This window comes from Dermacentor silvarum, chromosome 5, assembly GCF_013339745.2.
Source record: "Dermacentor silvarum isolate Dsil-2018 chromosome 5, BIME_Dsil_1.4, whole genome shotgun sequence".
NCBI classification, from domain to species: Eukaryota; Metazoa; Arthropoda; class Arachnida; order Ixodida; family Ixodidae; genus Dermacentor; species Dermacentor silvarum.
Window position 1 is genome coordinate 34,584,606 of NC_051158.1, and position 22,505 is coordinate 34,607,110.

At 44.9% G+C, this 22,505-nt stretch overlaps 1 protein-coding gene across 1 annotated transcript; it reads left to right on the forward strand.

Moving 5' to 3' along the window:
• Nucleotides 1–839: 839 nt before the first annotated feature.
• LOC119454057 (fatty acid synthase-like) lies at nucleotides 840–21,105 on the forward strand. Its single transcript, XM_049667896.1, has 11 exons — nucleotides 840–1,049; nucleotides 4,088–4,304; nucleotides 6,796–7,050; nucleotides 8,628–8,801; nucleotides 9,972–10,930; nucleotides 10,975–11,189; nucleotides 14,570–14,724; nucleotides 16,677–16,895; nucleotides 17,939–18,268; nucleotides 18,861–18,980; nucleotides 20,755–21,105. The coding sequence occupies exons 1-11, from the start codon at nucleotides 840–842 to the stop codon at nucleotides 21,018–21,020; spliced, it is 3,120 nt and encodes a 1,039-aa protein (XP_049523853.1). The 3' UTR covers nucleotides 21,021–21,105.
• Nucleotides 21,106–22,505: the final 1,400 nt, after the last annotated feature.

A 22,505-nucleotide genomic window follows, 5' to 3' on the forward strand; every position in this document is an offset into this window, starting at 1 on the left:
CTGTCCTGCAGCTCATTTTTTGCGGTGGTCGTTTTTATGGAATTATAACTGTTTACAAGACATCGCTCGGCGAAAAAGGCTCTTGCTGTATAGAAAACTTTGCCAACGCTGTTGTCACTTGATATAGAGAGTGTCATCAGATTACGGAAATGGCGTTTACAATCTCGATTATACACAAACACCACCCTGGAATCTGCGTTGTCGCAACCAATGTGATTCCATTTAACCACCACCTACGAGTTTGGTATAACACATGTACCACAATTTGAACCATTCTCTCTGATGCCCCGTGGCTTTTCTGGTGCGTTATCTCAGCCAATAAAATCAATATACGACCATCTTCCTCGCTGTCCTGTTGTAATGGCAAACGTTGTGGTTTTCTTCTTCTCATTAAAGGCTGGAAACACCTGCAATGTCAGTGAGATATCCCCACACTATGCGTAGGAAGCTGTCCTTGAACTACCGTCTATGGGCTGCAGGCTTTCAAGGCGACTCGGGCCTTTTTACACTCTCTAGAATGGATTGGCCTCAGTAGCCGATCGTGGACGTGACAGGCAAGCCTACGGATTCGCAGTGCTCGCGTATCCTTCACCCCTCCCCTTTCTCTCTTCCGTTCTCTGCCAGCCTCTCACGATGTACGGTAAAAAACCAATAGCGCGTCTGGTTGGGCTCCCCACCGTTGCTTTCCCTGTTCGCTCCTCACACCTCCTGTACGAATTTAAAAACAACACTGAATACCAACGGCCTCCATGAACTCTACGAATGTCGCTAAAGGAGTCACTCGTCCGCAGTCGATTCTACGCCGTGCATTGGGCTCTGGCGCCTCCTGCGTCGGCCTCATGAGGAGAGACACGGACAACCACTCCTTCTTCTTGGGTTCCCTGGGCAAGCTCCATACTCTGGGAGTGCAAATGGACCTATCCGCGCTCTACCCGCCTGTCCCGTGGCCAGTGCCTCGCGGCACACCGAATATTGGCCACCTGGTCAGTTGGGACCACACGCAGCAGTGGGCCGTCGCATCGTGGAGAGACGTTCCTACCCTTGTAGAGGTGAGTCAGGAATTACGTCACAATGTTTCATTTCGCGCGCAGTAGCCCAAATCTTTTATCTATTTTCCGAATCGCCCGATTGAGCAGGGCGCCATATTCAATTACTTTCTGTGCTACGAAGAAGCGACCAAATGAACTGGGGCGAACAAGCCGGTATACGTCTGAAAGAAAGCACACTAGTAAGGTGCGCGGATTTTGTACTGGCATACCAAAGTACTTCGTCCAAATGACGTTTTTTTAGGCGTGCTGCTTCTTATAATTACACATAGAACTTCCACGTTAATTTTCAGTTGTAACACGTTTAGCGAAGTGTGAGAATGTTCTGGAGAAGACCATTTATACTGACTGAAATATTTCGTTGGCACTAAATTGCACTGAAATCTCCTTCTTGCTGCTGTTGTGTGTATTTTGCGCTTTAGAAGAGGGTTACAACTCTGAACAAATGCTCCAAGACGTCGAATAACTTGAGCTCGCAATGTGAAAATATACTGCGAAATATCAATTGGGAATTAAAATTATGTCGTGACTGTAACAAACCCTCAAACCATCAAAAACAGCTGAAAAATATTATAAGCCACTGTGCAAGAGAGGCTCAGATATATGTTTCTGTTAAACGAAACCTGAAACGTGAAAGTGTATTTCTCCCTTTTAATTGTTTTTAGCAAGATGGCAAGCTCTGATGCTTTTGAGAGAGCGCACAACAGGAATATTCGCGGCGACAAATAAATCAAATTACTCGCTTGATCTGGGAATGAAATTTGGCCAGTATCATTCGCATGCTTGGTTCTTTTCACGAACCCAAAAGAATGACCGCAAGGATACAGTACTGTACCAGAAAACATTAGGTATATTCATAGGAATGGTGCCCATTTTACTTTTTGTAATAGTCACACTATCGAAAATTACGAAATACAAAAGCAGCTATCAGGCAGTCATAAAGTGTATTGGGACCTTCTGCTATTGGTCATTGTTGAAAAGAATCTCTATATGACCTTTTTTTTAAATCAAGGGTCTAGAATTACTGCTGCCTAAAGAACAGAGTTGACCAAATTGTAGGTTTCCTTCAGCTTTTTACCAATGTGTTCGCAAGATAATTTTTTGGCAGCCAACTGGATTTGTGTGCCATATTTAAAATAGGCCGCCATACCAATTAATCTATACTATCCCAACGCTCCCATAAATTCCTATTCAGGTAATTCACTTGCATGGTTTGCAAGGAAGCCCAGTATTACGAATTGACAATCAGCTCAGAAACGTTACTGGAAAATTTAATGCCCAAAGAATTTGCATATATCGAACCAATCAGCACACATATGGCTGGTCGTTAGACGCGGATTTACTCCTTATTTACGCAGCCACGCTTTCCCTCCAAGTTTGTGTGAGCAGCCTTCATCATCTGCCTATGCCCACTGCAGAACAAATACCTCTAGTCGCAATCTCTCTTTATAATTGCCTCATGTCGGCTGGCTCTATTCTATGCCTGCAAATTTTCTCATCTGTTTCATACACCACCGACTACGCCTCGGTATCCTTGGCAGCCATTATGTAACTCGAACCGGCCATAGATTGGACAATGACTCGGCAATGCCCAACGTAAAATACATGATGCGCTGAATTTGACACCTCAAAATATTTAAAGCCACCCTGCAGCACTTTCTTAAGGCTCCCAACCGTTATTGCTGTAGACATTTTCTTACCATGTGAAAAACTAAACGCAAAAGTAATTATGATAATTAACTCACACAAAACCAATTTACCGGTCGCAGGAAGTTCAATATACAAGCAGAATGGGACTAACCCTCAAATTGCATTGTTTGACTCTGTCGTGGCTATTGTGTCGCCCAACAGCCGCGGATCATTTATGTTACGTAAAGGAAGTTGGCTCGCCGTGGTTGCCAAACGTGCTGAACCTGCTGATGGCATTCGAAATGGGGCGATGGGTGCTCCTATCTCGAAGGCCATGGTGTCACTTCTATGGTTACAACAGCGTCGGCGTGGCGGCCATTGGCGCCACATATGTTCGGCATATCGCGAAACCAACACTTCCAGAAGCGTTGCGATTCGAACAAGGTGGAACGATTATCTGGTCAGCAGTCGACATAAGTAAGAGGGGATTATAATATTGTTGAAAAACGAAAGACCGGAAGAGATGCATAGATGCGGAGTCATTTCAAGCGTAGGTAATTTTATTTATCAAGCCGATGGTCCTGCGATTCATGTTGTATGAAGATTGGACACATTTTTACAATAAAAGGTGAAGTCCGAATCTACGCCCCAGCGACGGCTACCTGAAAGTAATAGAACCCCATCTCGAAGGCCATACTTTTGCAGGCTGCATACGCCAGGCTTGCTTTTAGCCAAGCCAAGCTGACTGGCAGGATATGACAGGAGTGCTATAATTGCAGTGCTGGCGCCCATTCACAGCACAATTCGTCGATATGTCTTTGTACCATTCCAAAGACGAAAGAAGCTTTAAGTTCTGTGGTCTAGACCACAGAACCCCAATTTCAAGCAATAAGTATGTTGTACTTAATAACAGCCGACTTACGTAAAGTAACCTTATATACTACATCCGAGGTGCTAAGACTTCGCCGTCAGGCGGCGCCACTTACTGGTTTTTGAGCATTTCTTTGCCAAATTAAAATTATAATTCCTAATAAAATTGCGAACGGTGTGCTGGAGTCTGTCACTAAAAATCACGGTCATTTCATTTCCATAAACGTCTCACAATAGACGTTGGCCAGTTGTCGGTCCTTTTGGCGAAAAAGCACCACACCGCACTTGTACATTGTGGAAGACCTGGGCTCGACTGCCGCCGGTGGCAAGTGGTCTTTCCGGGCACGTTTATTTATATTCACCTTGATATGTCTTTACGTTTCTTAATTTTAATGAAATGTAACATCGTGTTTCCCGAATGCTATGCTTTTGTTCATTGTATATGTTTGAAGAAGATCGTGTTACAACAATATGAAACAAACTTCAAGCTTGTATATATATAGTGATTACTATATGATAACGAGTCGCTCTATCATGCACAGGGGAAGGATGATATTGTCAATATTGACATCGGCGGAAAGGAGGACGACGCCTACCTGGCTGGGCATCGGCTCTCTGGCGAGGCGACATTCCCAGTCGGTGGTTACCTGGTGCTCGCGTGGAAGTCTCTGAGCAGACGTCGCGGCAAAGTTATCGAGGAGGTGCCCGTAATCTTCGAGAATGTCAAACTGCACAAGAACGTCGTCCTACCTGACACGGGTACGTAGCGAGAAAGGGAAAGTTGTGTGCATATATAAATACACTATTATGTACCGAGAACTATAAATCTTGGTGCCAGTGCTGTCAAAATCGCGTGCATGAACGGCCCGCCAATTCTGTCCTGTCGTTGTAAAAAGAAAACTATGGACATTGACCTGCGATTAAACTTAACCATCTGCATACTCAATACCACTACCTTTCACTTTATTGCTACATTTAACGCACCACCAGTTTAGTGAAGGTGCCAGAACGTTTGATAGAATGCGCAAAGCTTGCCATTTCGTCAGCAAGGCTGAAGCAACAGGCTTCTGTTCTTTGTTCTCAAAATGTCTGCAGCCCATAATTAATATGCGTGTTCTGAATAGGTACCTGAATTCATTTTATGAAAACCGCGCGACTTCTGTTGCGGCGCGCTAAATCAAGATTCACTGACTATGTGATTACGATTGCTCCAAAGAAAATGCCGAAGTAATCAGTCCACCACCTCGAATTCCTATCAATTCAGCCTGCAGTGGCACACAATAACTGTTATGTAACTTTGACCCACCCATCGACATTCCATTATAACACGTGACTAAGGAGAATAAGCGAGATGCACGGATTTACGCAAATATACGCATTCGCAATGTTACGCAGAGTTACGCAATCTCGGCCACTCTAAACAACGCTTCGAAATGGCGCTTAAAACTTGAAAGTGTGGGCAGTGATTGTGTGCCGGCTACGACAAATTCACTCCAGAAAATACAACAAGCATTTCTGCCGGTACGAAAAAAGTTATCTCTTCTGTGTTTTTCATCAAATAATAATTCCTCAGGTGCAGCGCGACCGGCGCGTTCAATGTTCCAGTGAGTATATCTACGTTATATGGACACAAGAGGGAAACACTAAATAATCCTACATTACGGAATGATCCACCAATACTCCCAGTTTTATTATGGCAGACGGTAGTGCAATAATGGCAGAGAACGTGAATTCTGAGGTGTTCCTTGTTGTGGCTCTGTGGCTAAACTTCGGTACCAATGTCTCAACGTGTTTTGACAAATTTCAAAGTCATTTCGCGCATTTGGGCCGTTTTTCATTCTGTCAAGGGTAACATTCTCGGAACTTGCTAGAATGAGTGTCTTTTTCCAACCGCTCGGAACCTAATTGTTTATCATATATGCTGCTACCAAGTAGCGAAATGGCGCTGCCATAATCCATGACGTCATAGTGCGCTAGTGCGTGAACTTTAAGCTGGTATCGCCACCTGCCTTTTGTTCTTGCTCTTTTCTGTCGCACGAATCGTCCGCTCTCGGTGAGACTGGCGCTTCTGGTACTTCAAAAGCGTCGTGCAGTGATCGAGCTCAGTCTAATATCGCTACGGACATTTTATTTGTTTATTTCATTTGGATAGTTAGGCAAGAGCAGGCCTAACATGACTGAACGGACGATGAGGATGACGACGTTATAAGGTGGCTGGGGCTGTTCATTCTGGGCAGTGCTATACATCTAGATGCGCTTGTAAATATACCTGTATATAATTGTTCCCGTACCTATTTCTAAGCAAGACCATTCCAGTTAAGTGTCCCATTAAGAAGAGTACTGGCCCACATATTCAGAGCCGCGGGAATTTATCCACAAGCACCTTGCACGTACAACAGTGACCTCACCAAGTATGAATGTTCGGAAACACTTTCTAAGATATGCTAATTTCATACCTAAGTCTGTCACAAAACCTCGCGTCACTGGTATTATTGTGACGTCACAACGGGTAGCGTAAACGTTTGTTGACGTTGCGTAACAATATAGCCTAAATTTGATGACGTTGGCCATCAAAAAAATATAAATAACCGGCATGGCAGCAGGCGTTCTTTCCGGCTACATTCCTGCGTGACGATTAACTTTCTGGCATTCTTTATGACTTGCGGCAGATCTTCCCGAATAAAAAAGGAAGAAAAAAAGACAAAAGGCTCGAGCGATCGCAAGGAACGAGCCAGTGCGCCATGACGTATCCACCGAAGGGGCGCCCAAGCTGTAACTGCGTCGTAAAACAAAGAACAAATTATAGTAAATTGCACACCTACCGCGGTCGTTACACAGGGTCTCAGGATCGATTCCTGGTTTTCACATTCCGATGGGGGCGGAATGCATTCAAAACTCACGTGAGCGGTGCTTCGCGTGCACGTTAAAAGCCTTACGCGTCAAAATTAACGCGGAGCCATCCACTAGAGTGTCGCTCATAACTCGCTGTGAAGTTTCTTGACATTAAACCTTATTGTTTTTTTTTTCTAGTAAGCTACTTAGACCGCTCTGAAGCTTTCAAACATTCCTTCTGTAATTCAGAGGATCTGGAATTTCACAGGACACAGAGGCGTGACAAGTCGACGATTTCACAACAGTGCTCCTTTGAGCAGTAACTATGCGCAGGAAAAAAGGCATTCTAGTATATGAGCGGAAGCTACAGTGCACTTTGTTGAATGCATTAACGATAATGTCGCCGGTATGTGAACAGGTACCGTGCGCCTTGTCGTGACCATCATGTACTCCTCCGGTGAGTTCGAGGTGTGCGAGGAAGGCACGGTGGCAGCAAGCGGATGCATTCGCGTTGCCGAAGATGGATCCTCGGCGATCGGCACGGAGTTGCCGGAGACATCTGGCGAGAGCATAGCCTACGAGCTAGACTCCGAGGACATATACAAGGACCTCACCGTGCGTGGTTACGACTACCAGGGAGCTTTCCGAGGCATCATGAAGGCTGACATACAAGGTCAGACATTCATTGAGGTGTGCGCGGGACGCAATGCTATTTCCTCTCAACCTGTTCTAAAGCAAAAGCAAACTTAATCTCGCGGCCATGTGTACATAACGGTGAAAAAACAAAACGCGCAATCACTCATTTTAATGGGATCGCTACAGTTGCGCAAGCGCTGCTTGTACAGGTGCTTTATGCACCTTCGTGAACACCAGTTTTGCGAACGAGAAGAAGGAGCAAATTGATAATTAACCAAAGTGTGTTGATTGACTTTGGTAAGTTGAACGACTACGGTGTGCGTTTATATTATAAATCTGAAGACAATCGCATTCGAAGCTAAAACAATTTCATTTGCATTTCTAAATCTCTCTTTTTCCGAGATGTATATAATCAAATTTAGCGCTCAGTGCGGAAACTTCGCATTCGCAGGCGCCAACTTCGACTAGTAGAGACCCCCGCTTGACGCAGCTGATTATAAAAGAAAGGCGAAAGCTGCTCTCATTTGTACAAGCCGACATTAGGGGCGAAGCTGTTACCGGGATTCTATATTGGGGTGCTGTAAGGAATGAGTTACGCAAGCTGGGGGCCTCGTCTTCTTGTCGGGACTTGCGCCTCTGAATGCTGAATTAGTTTATTGAGAACCAAATTGCATGATAAATATTTCAGAACACACACTCGCTTGAAAACTCAATCAAACCTAAGTGGGCTTACTACTGCGATTGTCCCAAAATGTCTATAAACACATATACTGTCGGCACGCAATTAATCTTTTTTATCATGTTTCCTTTGTACTCTTCTTGTTCGCGAAACTTCTGACCTCCTAAGCATATAAATCAATTATGCAAGCAAGCTGTGTGTAGCTGGCTTAGCATTTTTATTATTATGTTCACGTTTGAAGGCACTGCATATTTGTGATATTGAGATATGGGCTATACGTATACCTCACTATGTTTAGAACCTGTAAGGATTTGCACAAGATAGTGTGGTTCCAACGTGGCCTTTTCTTGATAGCCTTTAATGTGACTCAAGTGATATCTTTATAGTACCATGATACTGCGTTGTGTATACCAAAAGTTTAGTATGAGCGCTTGTACTGTACGTTCATGAAGTACGTGCGAACTTGTGCCTAAGAAAGTAGTTCTCAACCGTCACCCAACGCAATGTTGATAATATGTGTTCATATTCTAGGTTTTCTGATGTTGTATAACGTAGTTAAAACTAACTGAAATCTGGGGCTATCCACACCAGTGAGTCCCTCCTCTAGCTTCTCCTATTTGGCCCTGTTTTCTCCAAGACAGACAGGTATCGTACATGGTGTGCTCTCAGGGAATACTCCATTCAACTGAAACGGAAGAAGAAAGACAGGCGTGTACATTACATACCGTGTAGGACTGTGTGCATATGTCATGTGATCTAAGTTATTGAGCATGAACCGACTAGACCGACAGTCTGTCATTGTGTGATAGCTGTCAGTCACTGCAGACTCCTCACTATTTTAGAATGAATAAGTGCGTGTTTTGACATGTTTTAACCTTTCGTATACGCTGTGTTAAATAACACTAGCTTCTTTATTTGCTTGCCGTTATGGTCAGAGCCGCACGGAAAACTCCAATGGAAGGAGAACTGGGTGACCTTCGTCGACAGCATGATCCAGTTCATCATGTTCAAAAGCCCTCTTCGAGCGCTCCGCATGCCTACCAGCATTGAATCGTGTCGCTTCGACCCTTACATTCACGCTGAAGTTGTCAAGAAGGCTGGGGACACAGGTGAGCATTACTTTCCGAAATAGTATGCATGAGAACGATGGTGGCAGAATAAAACAGTGTGTTCAACTGAGAGAACGTAGTGATTATTGATGACAAGCTTACGGACAGATATAAACAGAACGAGACGATCTATCGCTTTAAGAAAAGGCCCGAGCTATTCGTGTGCACTAACCTGCTATTCTGAACCTAGAAGCCGATGAAAAAGAATGACAAAATATGAAAGCATGAATCGAAACCAAAGTCACCTATATGCAATAAACATGTAAATCGGTCGTTTCCTCAAAGCCTGCAGTAAAAGCGAAAGGTGTTTCCATTCGTAAAAGGTGTGCAACGTGCTGGCGCTACGTACTTGATTTGCAAATATGCGTCTGGAATGAGTGGTCAGGTGTGCCATTATGTACTCGCCGTTTCAAGCTGGAATAGGCTGCATGCTGAAAGCGCAATTTTGTTGCAGAATAATTATCACGATATCCTCGGGCGCTGTGTAATGGGTTCTGTCAAGCTAAGAATGCAACGAACATGCATAACATCCTCACATAAAAGGTTCATGAAATGCGCGGAAGAATGATTTTGTTATATTTTGTTGGCCAATGTTGTGCCTCGAAGGGCTTACAGTTTAACGTTTAAGAGTTTAGGACACCTATATACGGAACAGATTAAGAAAGCCTAGATGATCCTGCAACACGCCATAACTACTCAATCAATCAAACCAAATATATATATATATATATATATATATATATATATATGTGTGTGTGTGTGTGTGTGTGTGTGTGTGTGTGTGTGTGTGTGTGTGTGTGTGTGCGTGCGTGCGTGCGTGCGTGCGTGCGTGCGTGCGTGCGTGCGTGCGTGCGTGCGTGCGTGCGTGCGTGCGTGCGTGCGTGCGTGCGTGCGTGCGTGCGTGCGTGCGTGCGTGCGTGTTGCCACAGTCAATATCTCTCAGAGAACTTAAATGGACAAATACATTTCCGCAGCAAATTTCAGTAGCAGCAGCTTTTCATGTCTAGGAAAGTGAAAAAAAATGTGTGAATAGTAGACTTTTACCCCCAACCTAATCTCATCGTCTAACAACTCTCTCCTGATACCCCTCCCATAAGCAAGGTTAAAATTATAAACAATTCTACATGTGCATATTTTCAGCTACGCTTCTCGCTTTCCTTCTTTTCACAGGTGTGGAAGTTGTCTGCAATACGATGACAGATACGTGTCGCGCTGGAGGTGTCGTCATACGAGGTCTAAAGACCTACACCATCGACAGCGGGGCCGAACAACAGACACCGCTCGTCGAAGAGTATCGCTTCGTGCCATACTTGGATGACAAAGAAAGCAAGGACAACAGAGAGTCCCTCATACGTGAATACATTGAAGTCTGCTGTAGCGTTGCGAGGCAGGTCCTCAACAGCTTCTGCGAGAGCAACTCCTTTCATTGTGACGTCATGAGTGCCGTCCGTAACGTTCCGGAGCATGTTGTCAGCCAGTACCTTAACGAGTCTGATAAGAGCCATGCCCTTTTGCGCTTTCTTAACACTATCCATGAGCAAGAAAATCGCTCTGACACTTCCGTCGCGGCGTATATCCAGTCGGCTCTGCCTACACACAAGGAAGACTTGGAAACCGATATACTCAACAGCGCCCTTTTTGAGGAAGATCCTCTCAGATTTCTCCTTGACACCGTGGTCGAAAACACCACCCCCAAAAAGCTCCGAGTACTGGAGCTGGCAGCTCAAGGGAGCGACTCCCTGCTGGTCTCCTGGCTGGCGACGTACCTTTCGAAGTTCAACTTGCTGCCCACTATCGAATACACCATAGCACATTCATCTCCGGAGAGACTGTCAGGAAAGATTCCTCAAGGTACCACAGTAGTGTCATTGGGCTCGGCAGCATCCAGGAAGAAGCTTCCTGAAGTAGACTTGATTGTGGCCCGAAGCGCCACGTGGTCCTCTAGTGGAACCAAGACCCTCGCCGAAGAAGTCTCTTCCATTTGCAGAGAAAATGGTTTCGCTCTGCTCGCTCAGCGCACAGCCCTGACACCCACTGAATCGCTGCTTGGTAAAATTGGGGGCATCGAGTTACAAGCAGCTCCTGCCGACGAGGTGGAAGCGCAGTTCTTGAAGCAGGGTCTACGCCTCGTGGCTTTCAAGTCGAATAACGTGTCTGCCCTCTATCTGTTCAGGAAACGTTCCGTGCCGTCGAAGAGGCGAAGCAGGAAATATTCCAGGTTAACGGCAAACATAGCGACTCAGTCGATTTGATAAAGAAGAAGGTTCTTGACTACGAATGGAAGCCGCAAGGAGAGAACATGTGGCTACTCGCGGAGGAGGCTGGAGCAGGCGGCGTTGTTGGTTTGACGAACTGCCTCCGATACGAGTCCGGTGGGAGCCACATCAGGTGAGAAATCTTCACATAGCTCAAATATTTTGTTTTGTTTTTATGAGTCATCGATTCCGAACTTATATATCCCTGATCACCAATGTGAGACTAATGTATCTTTTCTGCATCGACTGATTTATACACGTAACCCCATAGACTCCTTCTTTAAAAAGGGGAGGACTGGAAGCACAATTTCTAAAATGTTTTAGAATGTTGTTCGATGATGTCAACTAAAACTTACATTTTCAAGTCAGAGTTGACGGCGCCTTGTCAGAATCTATATCATCCAGAATACTTATGGAAAAAGTTTTAGGCAGGTACCACGGGAAGATTATTCTCAAAGTCAAGTGACAGCCTACCAAGTACCCCTGCTGAGAATGCTGCTGCAGGCACTCGTTCGGTACCTCTGTTGAGTAATGCTACGAAGCTTGTTGGAACTGCGACAATATGCTGGCTTCAGAATGATCCGATTTAAACAATGTATGAAAACATTTGCGCACACAGGTATCCCACACTGGTTTAAATATGGGTACCCCACGTCACGCCCCTTGAATACACTGCCTCAGACATCACCCAAGCTTAGATTGCAATTGCTTGGCACTCACGACAGTTTACTCAGCTGGACAGCTATCCACGGAAAATTAGGGGGGGGGGGGGGGGGGTAGGGGGGGCCAAATAAAGCTTTAATTTGAAATTGACACCGGCCTTAGGATACATGTTGAGGCTCACTGTCGGCGACTATATGCTGTCTCTATGTTGATCCTAAAGCTTCCACAAGTGCGTGTAATTTGCTGTATTCTCCAGGACTCGGTTCCAAGCAACTTTCTTCAGCGGTCGCAGGTTCACCGATGTTGACTAGATAACGACGACCACGCCAGTAGCTGCCTGACCCCAATTTCGCAATACATGACGTAAGCTTTCGATGACATTCACGGAATGGCCACACCAGTATTACATTGGGTGTCATTGTTCCTAATGAGTGTCATATAATACGAACAAAAATATACAATAGCGGCAAAGCTATTCACTTTTAATTTGGCTCGCACTCGCTATTAAAGTGTTACATGCAAAACGTCTGGCAACTGGCAATGCCATTATCTCGCATTATTTACTCTTAGTTCAATCTCACGCTTTCAAGTAATGTATTCATTATTCATCAAAACGGCGCACCACACAAGTTAGCCATCACTTACAAACGTAGAAAGCTTAGAGCTCTTAAATCACAATGACCAGTCAGAGCACGAGAAAGACAATGAAATCAACGAGAAGTAAAGTGAGGGTTATCAAGGAGACAGAGCGTTCAGTTTGGAGGGCAAGAGCAAGGACGATAAAATATTGACGACATATTGACGCCCCCGCGCCGTAAAATTGTCTATTGAGGTCGCGATGACGTTTACAACATTTTTTTTGTCGTATAAAGTCTTCAGCTACGTTCTCAGAATCACTGTGCTTCGTCGCACTACCTCTTTGGCGCACTATTATTATAGTAGCCCCCCCCCCCCCCCCCCGGAAATGATCGCCATGTCATCGTTCTAACCATATAAAATAAAGATCGAATAAATGACTCTAGGAGGCAGCCAGTTCTTTCAGTGACTCAGAAAAATCGTGTTAAGAAACGCCGCTTATCTTATTAACGTTACTGCGGCGCCACTTGTAATAGCGGAGCCATACGCTGCTCTGCAACTCCATATTATGCTAAGCAAATATACACAGCGGGACCCTTCGAAATAGCAGCACTTTACCAGCACTCAAGCGTTGCATAGAGGTCCATTTCACAAGAAATCCTACAAAATAAACGTTGATTAGGGTTGCTTGTTTAACGCAACCGTCAATTTTATGGAACGCATTGAAGAAATATGCAAGTTATTTTATGTTCCCTTCTAAGTAGCTGTACCTTCTAACAATGAACCGCGATGTGCAACGCTATTCAAATAAATTATAGGGTTTTGCGTGCCAAAACCAGTTCTGATTATGAGGCACGCCGTAGTGGGGGACTCCGGAAATTTGGACCACCTGGGGTTCTTTAACGTGCACCTAAATCTAAGTACACGGGTGTTTTCGCATTTCGCCCCCATCGAAATGCGGCCGCCGTGGCCGGGATTCAATCCCGCGACCTCGTGCTCAGCAGCCCAACACCATAGCCACTGAGCAACCACAGCGGGTAACGCTATTTAATTGTACATAACGCTCTGAAACAGCTTAAAATTAAAATATTTACAGCGATGCAAAATACGGCACCCAGCAACACAATTTGACATGCGTTGTGTTGAAGCCAAGGAACTAGCACAGCTAGCGCTCTGCTCTTGATTTCTACCACTTCTTTTCCAACGCTATCTACGTGAAATCATGGCGCGGCTCAGATCCCTAACGTCCCCTGAAAACCACGATGAGAAATCACTAAAGATGCATGGACTAGTGTAGGTCGCATTTTTTATAAACTCGCATCACGATCCGGTCATGAACCTGAGCGTGAACACCGGCCCCCCTGGCTTCGCCAGTATAAAGTCAAGCTCGACGCACTGCCTCACACTGACGCTGAAAGAGTGCGAATCTATGGCCAGCATTCCTTCACTAAGGTAGTGGTTGCGGAGCTCTTTACTGTGGATTATTTTGAACAAAACGCTCGGCCAAAACACGGATTAAAGAACACCTCTGCCAGCAGCAAGACATAACCAACATTGTGCAGATCAAACACACATGTTGGAATATATGTGATGCGAAGGTTACGCGAAGCGGTAATCTTGATGTATGAAACTAAATGCGATGCAATATATCGTCATTATTGTAATTCTCTTTCACGTCAAATCTCATGCAATGGCTTTTGTTATGCACCACTATGCTTTTTTTATGCATTATGAATATTGTCACGAAATGAGTATGTCACGCACTAAACTAATGTTTATGTTTCTGTCATGCAATGTTTACATTGCGCAGTACACCGTTCACAAGCTATGCGGGACGATTAAGAGCCTTTCATGCGAACGTAAACTGTTGGACGTCGTGAACAGTGAAGTTACAAGGATGAAGGCGATGCTTGGTGTTTGTCGAAGGAAAGACGGTGGAAAATGGTACAATGCACACAGAAGTACGACAGCAGAGACTACTCCTGGCCTATTATATTCCAGCGTTTTTGCCCTAATGGACACCGGCACGTACGCACGTGATGTCGCGCACATATGCTTTATTCGGCAAGAGAGCTGCCCCGGTCAGCAGTCTGGCAGGGTTTGCAAATACAGCGTCAGTTTTAAAAACCTGATCAGAGAGAGCAGGACACAAAAGTAGTGCAAATGCTCAGGCTGATATCGTTCAAGACAGTGCGGGTCTTACTTCAGTAACAATTCGCTAGTTGTTCTCATTGGCGAGACTACAACTCGTCTGTGTCACTTCGTGAAACGCAGATGTGTGTTCGATGCTGGTTCCACCAACACGAACACGGTAGCTGACTTCAACCCGAGTAACCCAAAATACCAGAACGTGGTAGAAAATGACCTCGTCATGAACGTTTACCGCAATGGGAAGTGGGGTTCCTACCGACATGTCGTCGCAAAATCATGTGAGTATTGCCTTTCGCATGCTTCTTTGGCTTCATAGGACCCCATGTGAAGAATCATAATGGTCCGCAGACACGCTCTATTAAGGCTAGTGCTAAAACTACTTCGACACGAGTAATTTTACTCGATTTAGCTCTAATTTTCAGCAATCACTCCGCATACGGGTAGAAATGAAAAAGCCATCTCTTCAACAGCTCCTGAGGTGTGTTCAAGCCCATGAAGCACAAGGAATTTGGCCAAAATCCCAATCACATACAGGCTGGCAACAAATAGGCATAATGAAATGATTTATTCAGCAGACACGCACCTCGCCTTAACTGAAAAGCACCAAATACAGACGAGCAGTCCGCGAGATGTTGTAAAATGCAAATTATTTTCAAGTTATAGAGACAAAAAAATAAATGAACATAAAATTAAAACCAAAAGAATACGTACATGCTTCCACTAAACAAGAAAATTAACGAAATAGCCGTTATTTTGCGAAATAAGAAAAGCGCTCAACGGTACTACACGAGCCGATATCAAACTCGGTAAAGAGTCTGCAGCTGAGCAGCACAGATTAATAGTGTTTCAGCATCTATGATCCACATTTGTAAGTGGTGTGCGAGTGTAGAAAATGTAATGGCCAGAATTGAAGGTAGGTATAGAAGAAGAAGTACAGTTACATCCTGCAGGACCGGGACGTTGTGTCCGAACCCACTGTTGTAGAGAAACGAAAGTTCAGTGTCGCAGGAAACACTCTATTTACCGGGGAAGTATTTTCACTGCTAGCCTGTATAAGCGGTGGGAACTGACTCATCGGAACAAACCAACCGTACTCTGTCAGTGCAGGCTCAAATTACCGATACTATCGGCCATTCGAGATGACGATGAGTATTTCACGTCCAGAAATTACCACTGAGAACGCTGCGTTACCGCTTGAGTTAATGCGGCGGCGCCCTGTAGTCTGCAGCAAGCGTCGGTAATATTATTCTAACACGGAATCAAAGGCTATATCACAGTTGCCTATATGCGTCGCTGTCTCATGTTTACATTGTTACAGTCCAACATGGGCAAATTCCATCGCTGACGTGGAAGCCCTGATATCGGCGAATAATAGTGTTCAAGTCGCCACTCAATTTTGATTTATTAGTTCATCTAGAATATATATTTATAGTGAAGACAAGACACGCTAAGATAATCAGGGTTTACCAAAAGGACTGATCACATTATTACTCGGAAACATGCATGATCCCTGGCATCATCTCTTCCCAAAGGCGCCTGCTGTGATTGTCGCTTCAGAAATGTTGCAACCTCTGTTATTTCTTCAGAAGTTTTGCAGCTTTCGCAACATAAGATTTGATAATGTGTTTCGTGCCATACCGCGTTCAACAACAATGCGTCAAACTAGTTGCCAATGTGAGATAATCTAAGCTAACCTAACATACCCCCCCCCCCCCACCCCACTCCACTCCACACTAAAGCAAACATCAATGGGCTAGTGGTCGTCCTGTCTTCTCCACTTCTTTAGTATGGACCTGTCTGCCATTTCTTTATTAAATATTTTCTGTTGTTCTCGCTTTAATATATCTTTAAAAATTACGCATACCTGCTATAAATATTGCACAAAAGCGGAATGGCAATGAGAAAACGCATTTCACCAATTTGTAGAGCAATGGACACACTTGAAATTATATCAAACATTTTACACAACAATTAACAATTAATGCAGCAACGAAAGCGCCTTGAAATTGTACTTTAAGGCAGTTCCTACACCAGCCGAAATTCTTGAACACAGAGTAAACAGCGCTGTGACACAGTAATAAAGAGTACGCTTCCTAATATGGTCAAGTGCAATCAAAATATCTCCCATTGAAGGCGAAACAGCGTTTCTAATGTATATTTTGCTTTAGGGATAGGAAAATTAGCAGTGACTACGCTTTCTTTTTTTTTTTTTCATGAACGCCAATTTTAGTGGAGACCATGAAGAAGAACACACAGTTTGCTGTCCTGAACTCACGGAAACGTGGTGACCTCTCAAGTCTGGATTGGTACGAATCCCCGGTGCCGTATGGTTCTCTGTCCACCATCAAGACTGGTACTGAACCAATATTGTGTGATGTCCACTTCGCGGCGGTGAACAGTCGAGACGTCATGTTCGCCAGTGTAGAACTGCCGCCAGAGGCCTTTGTAGGTGAGTTCATTTCGAATTAGTATATATGTTCCCACGAGGAACAAATATGCGCTTCGGTTTTGCAGTCGTCACCCGCACTTCCATTCACCGAGTTCCGTCACAAAGCTCAAGAAGTAACCACGGAATACAGAGAACCCGGAGCTACAACAACAGTTCTTACTGTGGTCATGTAACGCAATTATCGTGTCAAGCGTTGCCTAGCTGCTGCTTGCCACTAAATCTGCCCGTGTAATTTAACAATGTGTTCTCGTTACAAATTACAGGCAAAGTATCTCGGCAGGTAATAAACGTGCACGTAATCGTGTCCTTATGACGCGCAAACACAGCACAACACCGAAGGAGATCGGGAGGGGATGAACTCCAGCGGTCAGCATGGTTGTGTTCACCTCCACGTTTTATTCATGTGTTCTTTTTTTGTATTGATATTGTGTGTTCCATGCTTTAAAACCTGGATTGACTCGCCCATAGCCCTATTGGTCTTAGAGCGACAGTCTTATCACCTCAATTGACTTGCTGGACAATCTCTTAGCAAACCTCTTAAACATTTTAACCTTTTGTATCGCGACCGACTGCTGTGGCTCGGTGACTATCGCATTTTGTGACTGGGCGGAAAGTCAAAGATTTCACTCCTGGGCACTGCGACCGCCTTTCAGTGGGGGCGAAACGCCAGAATTCTTGTGTACTTTATTTCGATGCACGTTAAAGGTCCCCTGAAGTGCCCACCACTAACCGTTTTACATATTCCACTGTATATTTCTACACGTTAAATTGCGAAATTTGAATCATTTGTTTTTTGAAAGAAAATACCTATGTGATTCTTGCAAATATTGTGTTTCTTCGTAACAAACGATAATATCCCTTACTAAGCGAGGGCGTAAGATACGCAGCACGGTTCTCGTTTAACCTGAGCATCTAAAATTGTTTCTTGTTTTAAATTCGTAGATGCTCTAAATAAACGATCTTGGCAACCTTGAGCGAGAAAATTCAATGGCCACAGTCACCGATAGGCACCCGCCGACATCCTGCTCTTTCTGTCGGTACAGGCGACTTGGCGCGTTCGGAATCCATTCTCGGACAAGAGTTTTCTGGAACGGACCCAACAGGACGTCGGGTCATGGGCCTCGTGTCAAGCCAGGCGTTCGCTACCGTGGTTGCTGCAGACCCCGACCTTCTGTGGGAAGTTCCTGATGCGTGGACCCTGACAGAAGCGTCAACCGTTCCTTTATCTTACTCAACCGCTTACTATGCCCTGTTGGTGCGGGGCAGTATGCGGGCAGGCGAGTCTGTGCTCGTCCAATACGGCAGTGGATGCATTGGGCAGGCTGCAATCGCCATCGCTCTATCCATGGGATGCACCGTCTTCGCAACTGTCGGTAAGCGTGCGCAATATGGCAGGCCTCTGTAAAATATTTCAATGACTTCAGTTTTGCAAAGGAAAGCTCAATAGTCCACAGCATTGATTGTAGAGTCCTGACAATTTATTTATCTTAAGCAATCTGCACAGTTAAAATCGAACAAATTTTGCACCAAACAAGCATGGTAAAGGGCAATAACCTGCTGAAACTAAGGAAAAGGCGTTTATAGAAGCTCGCTATACAATACAGGCATTATGTAGAATAACAGCCGTTGTATGTCAGTTCGTACTGTAGAATCGCATCAAGTTACTATGACTAAAAGTAAAAAGCAGTTACGCATCCTTCAGAACAATTCCAATATGGCAGCCTCCCGCACAAAAGATGTTGCACGGTGACGTCAAGATGCCTGTAGCTTGCTTGCATTCAGCAAGAAAATATAAAAAGTGCTATTTTTAGCTTTGTTATTGCTCTGCGCTTTCCATCTCCTGGTGTGCCAAGTGTTGAAATAGTTTTGCATCGTCTTGTTTAGGTAAAATGCGCTGCTTATAAAGGTGGAAGACATTGATGCTCGCGGCTTCAAATAGTTTTACCATCTTCTCGTGGCGAATAGGTTCCTCAAAAGAGAGGCAGTTCCTGATGACCCGCTTCCCAGAGCTTCAAGAGAGCCACATCGTAAACTACAACGGCCTTTGTTTCGAAGAACACATCCTTAAACAGACCAAAGATAAAGGTGAGTGGCTGATATTTTATGGCTCATGCAAATCCCGCTTATGAGCACAGATAATAAACGCATCGTACATTTCGCAAGCGTTCATTCACAACACATGTCAACCTCCTATTCTGATTGATTTTGCTGAGGGTCCTTCTTGCCTGATAGCGCCATTTCTGAAAGAGTTCTTATCTTTGTGAATGCACACGCTGGTATTACAAAAACCCTTACACATGTAGACCATATCAAAGTTTAATCAAATATTTCGTGATTAGCGATTTCATAGGTTCCGCGCCGGCGTCGAAATTGTTGCATCGTGTTTTCTGAAAATTCGTCGTAATAACCCGCAGTGGTGAGGTTTATATCTCCATCATTCCGGCAGAACCAATTTCAAGATGGATGTCGACATTAATTAGATTAGCATCGAAGCAATGTAGGGACACGTCGTATTGGCACCACCGAAACCCGTCATGCATGAGGCATGTATGCACCGGGGCCCCTGTGTCGCGCTTACCTCAGGCCACGCTGCACCATCTAGCCGGGCCGCTGCGAGGCGTGGCGCGGCGTGAATATATGTTCAGATTAGATTGAATATATCTCACCTGCAGTCAATCACGCCTTGCCCCAGAGAAATTTTACAGGAATTATTTGTCGTTGGACGGCGGCACATACCCCTAGCGCAACCCCGCGACCAGTGTAGGCGTCAAGGCTGTTCATTGGTGAGCGGCGCATACCGTGTGACATAAGTTGGCATGAACGAGGTCCATTGAAGAGAGACTCTTACCTAGTGTCGCACATCTAGTGACCCTAGTTGGCCTGACGGTTGGTTTCGAACCTGGTTGCGGCAGCACAGCCGCCCAATGCACTAAGGTCAGATACATAAGATCAATCGACAGATAGATAGATAGATAGATAGATAGATAGATAGATAGATAGATAGATAGATAGATAGATAGATAGATAGATAGATGGATAGATAGATGATAGATAGATAGATAATCAATAGATAGATAGATAGATAGATAGATAGATAGATAGATAGATAGATAGATAGATAGATAGATAGATAGATAGATAGATAGATAGATAGATAGATAGATAGATAGATAGATAGATAGATAGATAGATAGATAGATAGATAGATAGATAGATAGATAGATAGATGCCAGTAACTGCTTGAAGTATGCTAGGAATACTAATCCCAATGAAGAGCTGCAATTGTAAGGACAGTCATGGTGATCATATGAATGTGGACAAAACCAAAAGCTTGAAAGCCTGTAGCTTTGCAAAGAAAACGGGACCTTCGTTTGGTTTCGAGCTTTCCACTTACCCTCGTTTCCATAGAAATTAAAACACGAGGCCAAATTCACGGCTACTCTGACGCACAAATGCCATTCATGCGAAGAACTACAACGGCACGTTGTCATTCAGCAGCCATCTCCAGTGCGTGCCAAAGTGTTCGCGCTTAAGATACTTCATTATTTTTTGTATGTTTTCCTCGTACTTCCCTACCCTTCTGCTAATGTGGCGCAGTATTTTTTTTTTTCGCTATGTCACCCCTCACTGCATTTCACCCCTTTACTCTGCAGGCGATTTCATCTATTCATATTGCTTGTATTTAGTCTCGGTTTATATACTGGCACCGTTATGTCCCTCAGCTTTAATTTGAACTTTAGGTTTTCTGTAAGGATCCTTGGACTTCCTATCATCCTGAGTCTCAATGTTTGTGTTTACAAATTTCCTTTATGTTCTCTGCTTTCAGCACCATCAATTTCTTGTTTCGTTCTTTCTTCAGGTGTGGACCTCGTGTTCGACACTCTTCACGGTGCCAGTAGTAAAGCTGTTGCTCACTGCCTGACATGGAACGGCCGATACCTTGTTACTGATGCCATAGGCACATCTTCGCATCGACCGCGTGAAGAACTGTCCCCGAAGCGCTATGTTATCAGCAGTCAGCGCCGTTCCGACAGATTCCCCTCCCTTGAACGACTGCCAGCGCTGCGGAGGATAAGCGGCGAGTCGCTGAACTACTGCGTGCTGGAATCGCATCCGGTGCAGTGAGGCCGCTCCCTGCCACAGTCTTTCCGCGAGCTCAGGTAGTGGATGCATTCACGCTACAAGCCTCCGAAACGAACGCCGGCAAAGTTGTACTCCAGGTAATTTGATTTCAAGTGCTCCTTAAGCTTGTCAGTCTCCTCGCAGGTTAACATGAACGCGTGGTAAAACATGTGACTGCGTCCGCGGTATGTCGTGCAAAGCGCGTAGCTATTGTCCACGGCACGTATCGCCTTCGCGTGACGTAGTGCTCCAGCAGCCAATCAGCTCATCCAATTTTGCTCAACCAGCCAATCAGCGCGCGCCTCACGGCGATACTGTCGCCGAGGCGATACTATCGCCCAAAGGGATCGTCGCAGAATACGTCCCCAGTTTTGTCTACACTTAGTAGAATCTAATAACTTTATTTTCCATCATAGAAAAAAATCAGCAGAACCGATGTCAGCATTAATGTCGACGTGACTGCGATTAGCATTGAAGCAATATATACATAGATTGTAGCGCAACCACCGATGCGCGTCATATATGAGGCAAGTTTGCAGCCGCGATGCTTTCGTACGCTTCCCTATGGATACGCGGCACCATTTAGCGCCGCGAAGCGAAGTGTGTGTGGATATATATTTACACAAGGTTGTTTGGATATTTGTGACGTGGGTTCGACTCCGCCCACCACGGGAAAAAATAAAGTCTGTTTCTTTTGTCATTGAAGAGCGGCACATCCCAGTTGCAGATACCCAATGTCCCAAATTCACGTGAAACAGGCTTATTGAAGTGAGGCACATAACCTGTTTCCAATACCCAGTGATCCAAGTTGGGGTGAAGAGGTTCATTAGAACAGCGTTTTCTAGCTTTTCAGGACAATTAAAAAATGTCGCAGTTTCGCCCGGAAGGCGAAGCATCAATTGCGATAGCAAATTAGTAGAGAGCTATACGGAGTAGCGATAGTAGTTTTATCGGCTGCATAAACTTGGACACATTCGCCTACTAACTGAATTAACAAGCGTGGTGTCACCGCGCACAAGCAAACATGAATAGATCACACTCGATGACTTCAGACAACCACTGTCAAAACGCTGGCGCGAACGAGCGTGGCCGCCGCAGCGAGCGAAGGTTCGTGCGGTCTATTGCTTCAACGGAGACTGAGCTGCGAAAGCACAGCGCATACAAAGGTCACAGCCGTCTGGAGATTGCTTTCAAGATACGCTGCGCGCGACAGCCCGCACCGGCGCATAGTACGCAGTTGTTAGAAGAGTAGAAGTCGACCGCCCCCCTCCCTCCCGCAATGCATTCCCGCTTTCCTCCTTTCGCGTGGAAAAACCATATTTGTTTTTCGCACGCTCTGAATACTAGTAAGAAAGGAAGGCTTAATTACAGCTAGTTACTTCTTGCAATACTAGGCTGGCAAGTTCGGTAATAATAGACCCGGTGAGGGAAGACGAGCTTAAAGATAATTGGCCAGAAATTATCGGAGGGTGCTTGTAAATGTTATGA

What these genes read in the sequence shown, in the direction of transcription:
- LOC119454057 (XM_049667896.1), top strand. Translation starts at nt 840, where the DNA reads ATGAGGAGAGACACGGACAACCACTCCTTCTTCTTGGGTTCCCTGGGC. An exon ending in CGTCGTCCTACCTGACACGG is followed by an intron (nt 4,305 to 6,795) that starts GTACGTAGCGAG and finishes GTATGTGAACAG; the next exon opens with GTACCGTGCGCCTTGTCGTG. An exon ending in CACCGTCTTCGCAACTGTCG is followed by an intron (nt 18,269 to 18,860) that starts GTAAGCGTGCGC and finishes CGTGGCGAATAG; the next exon opens with GTTCCTCAAAAGAGAGGCAG.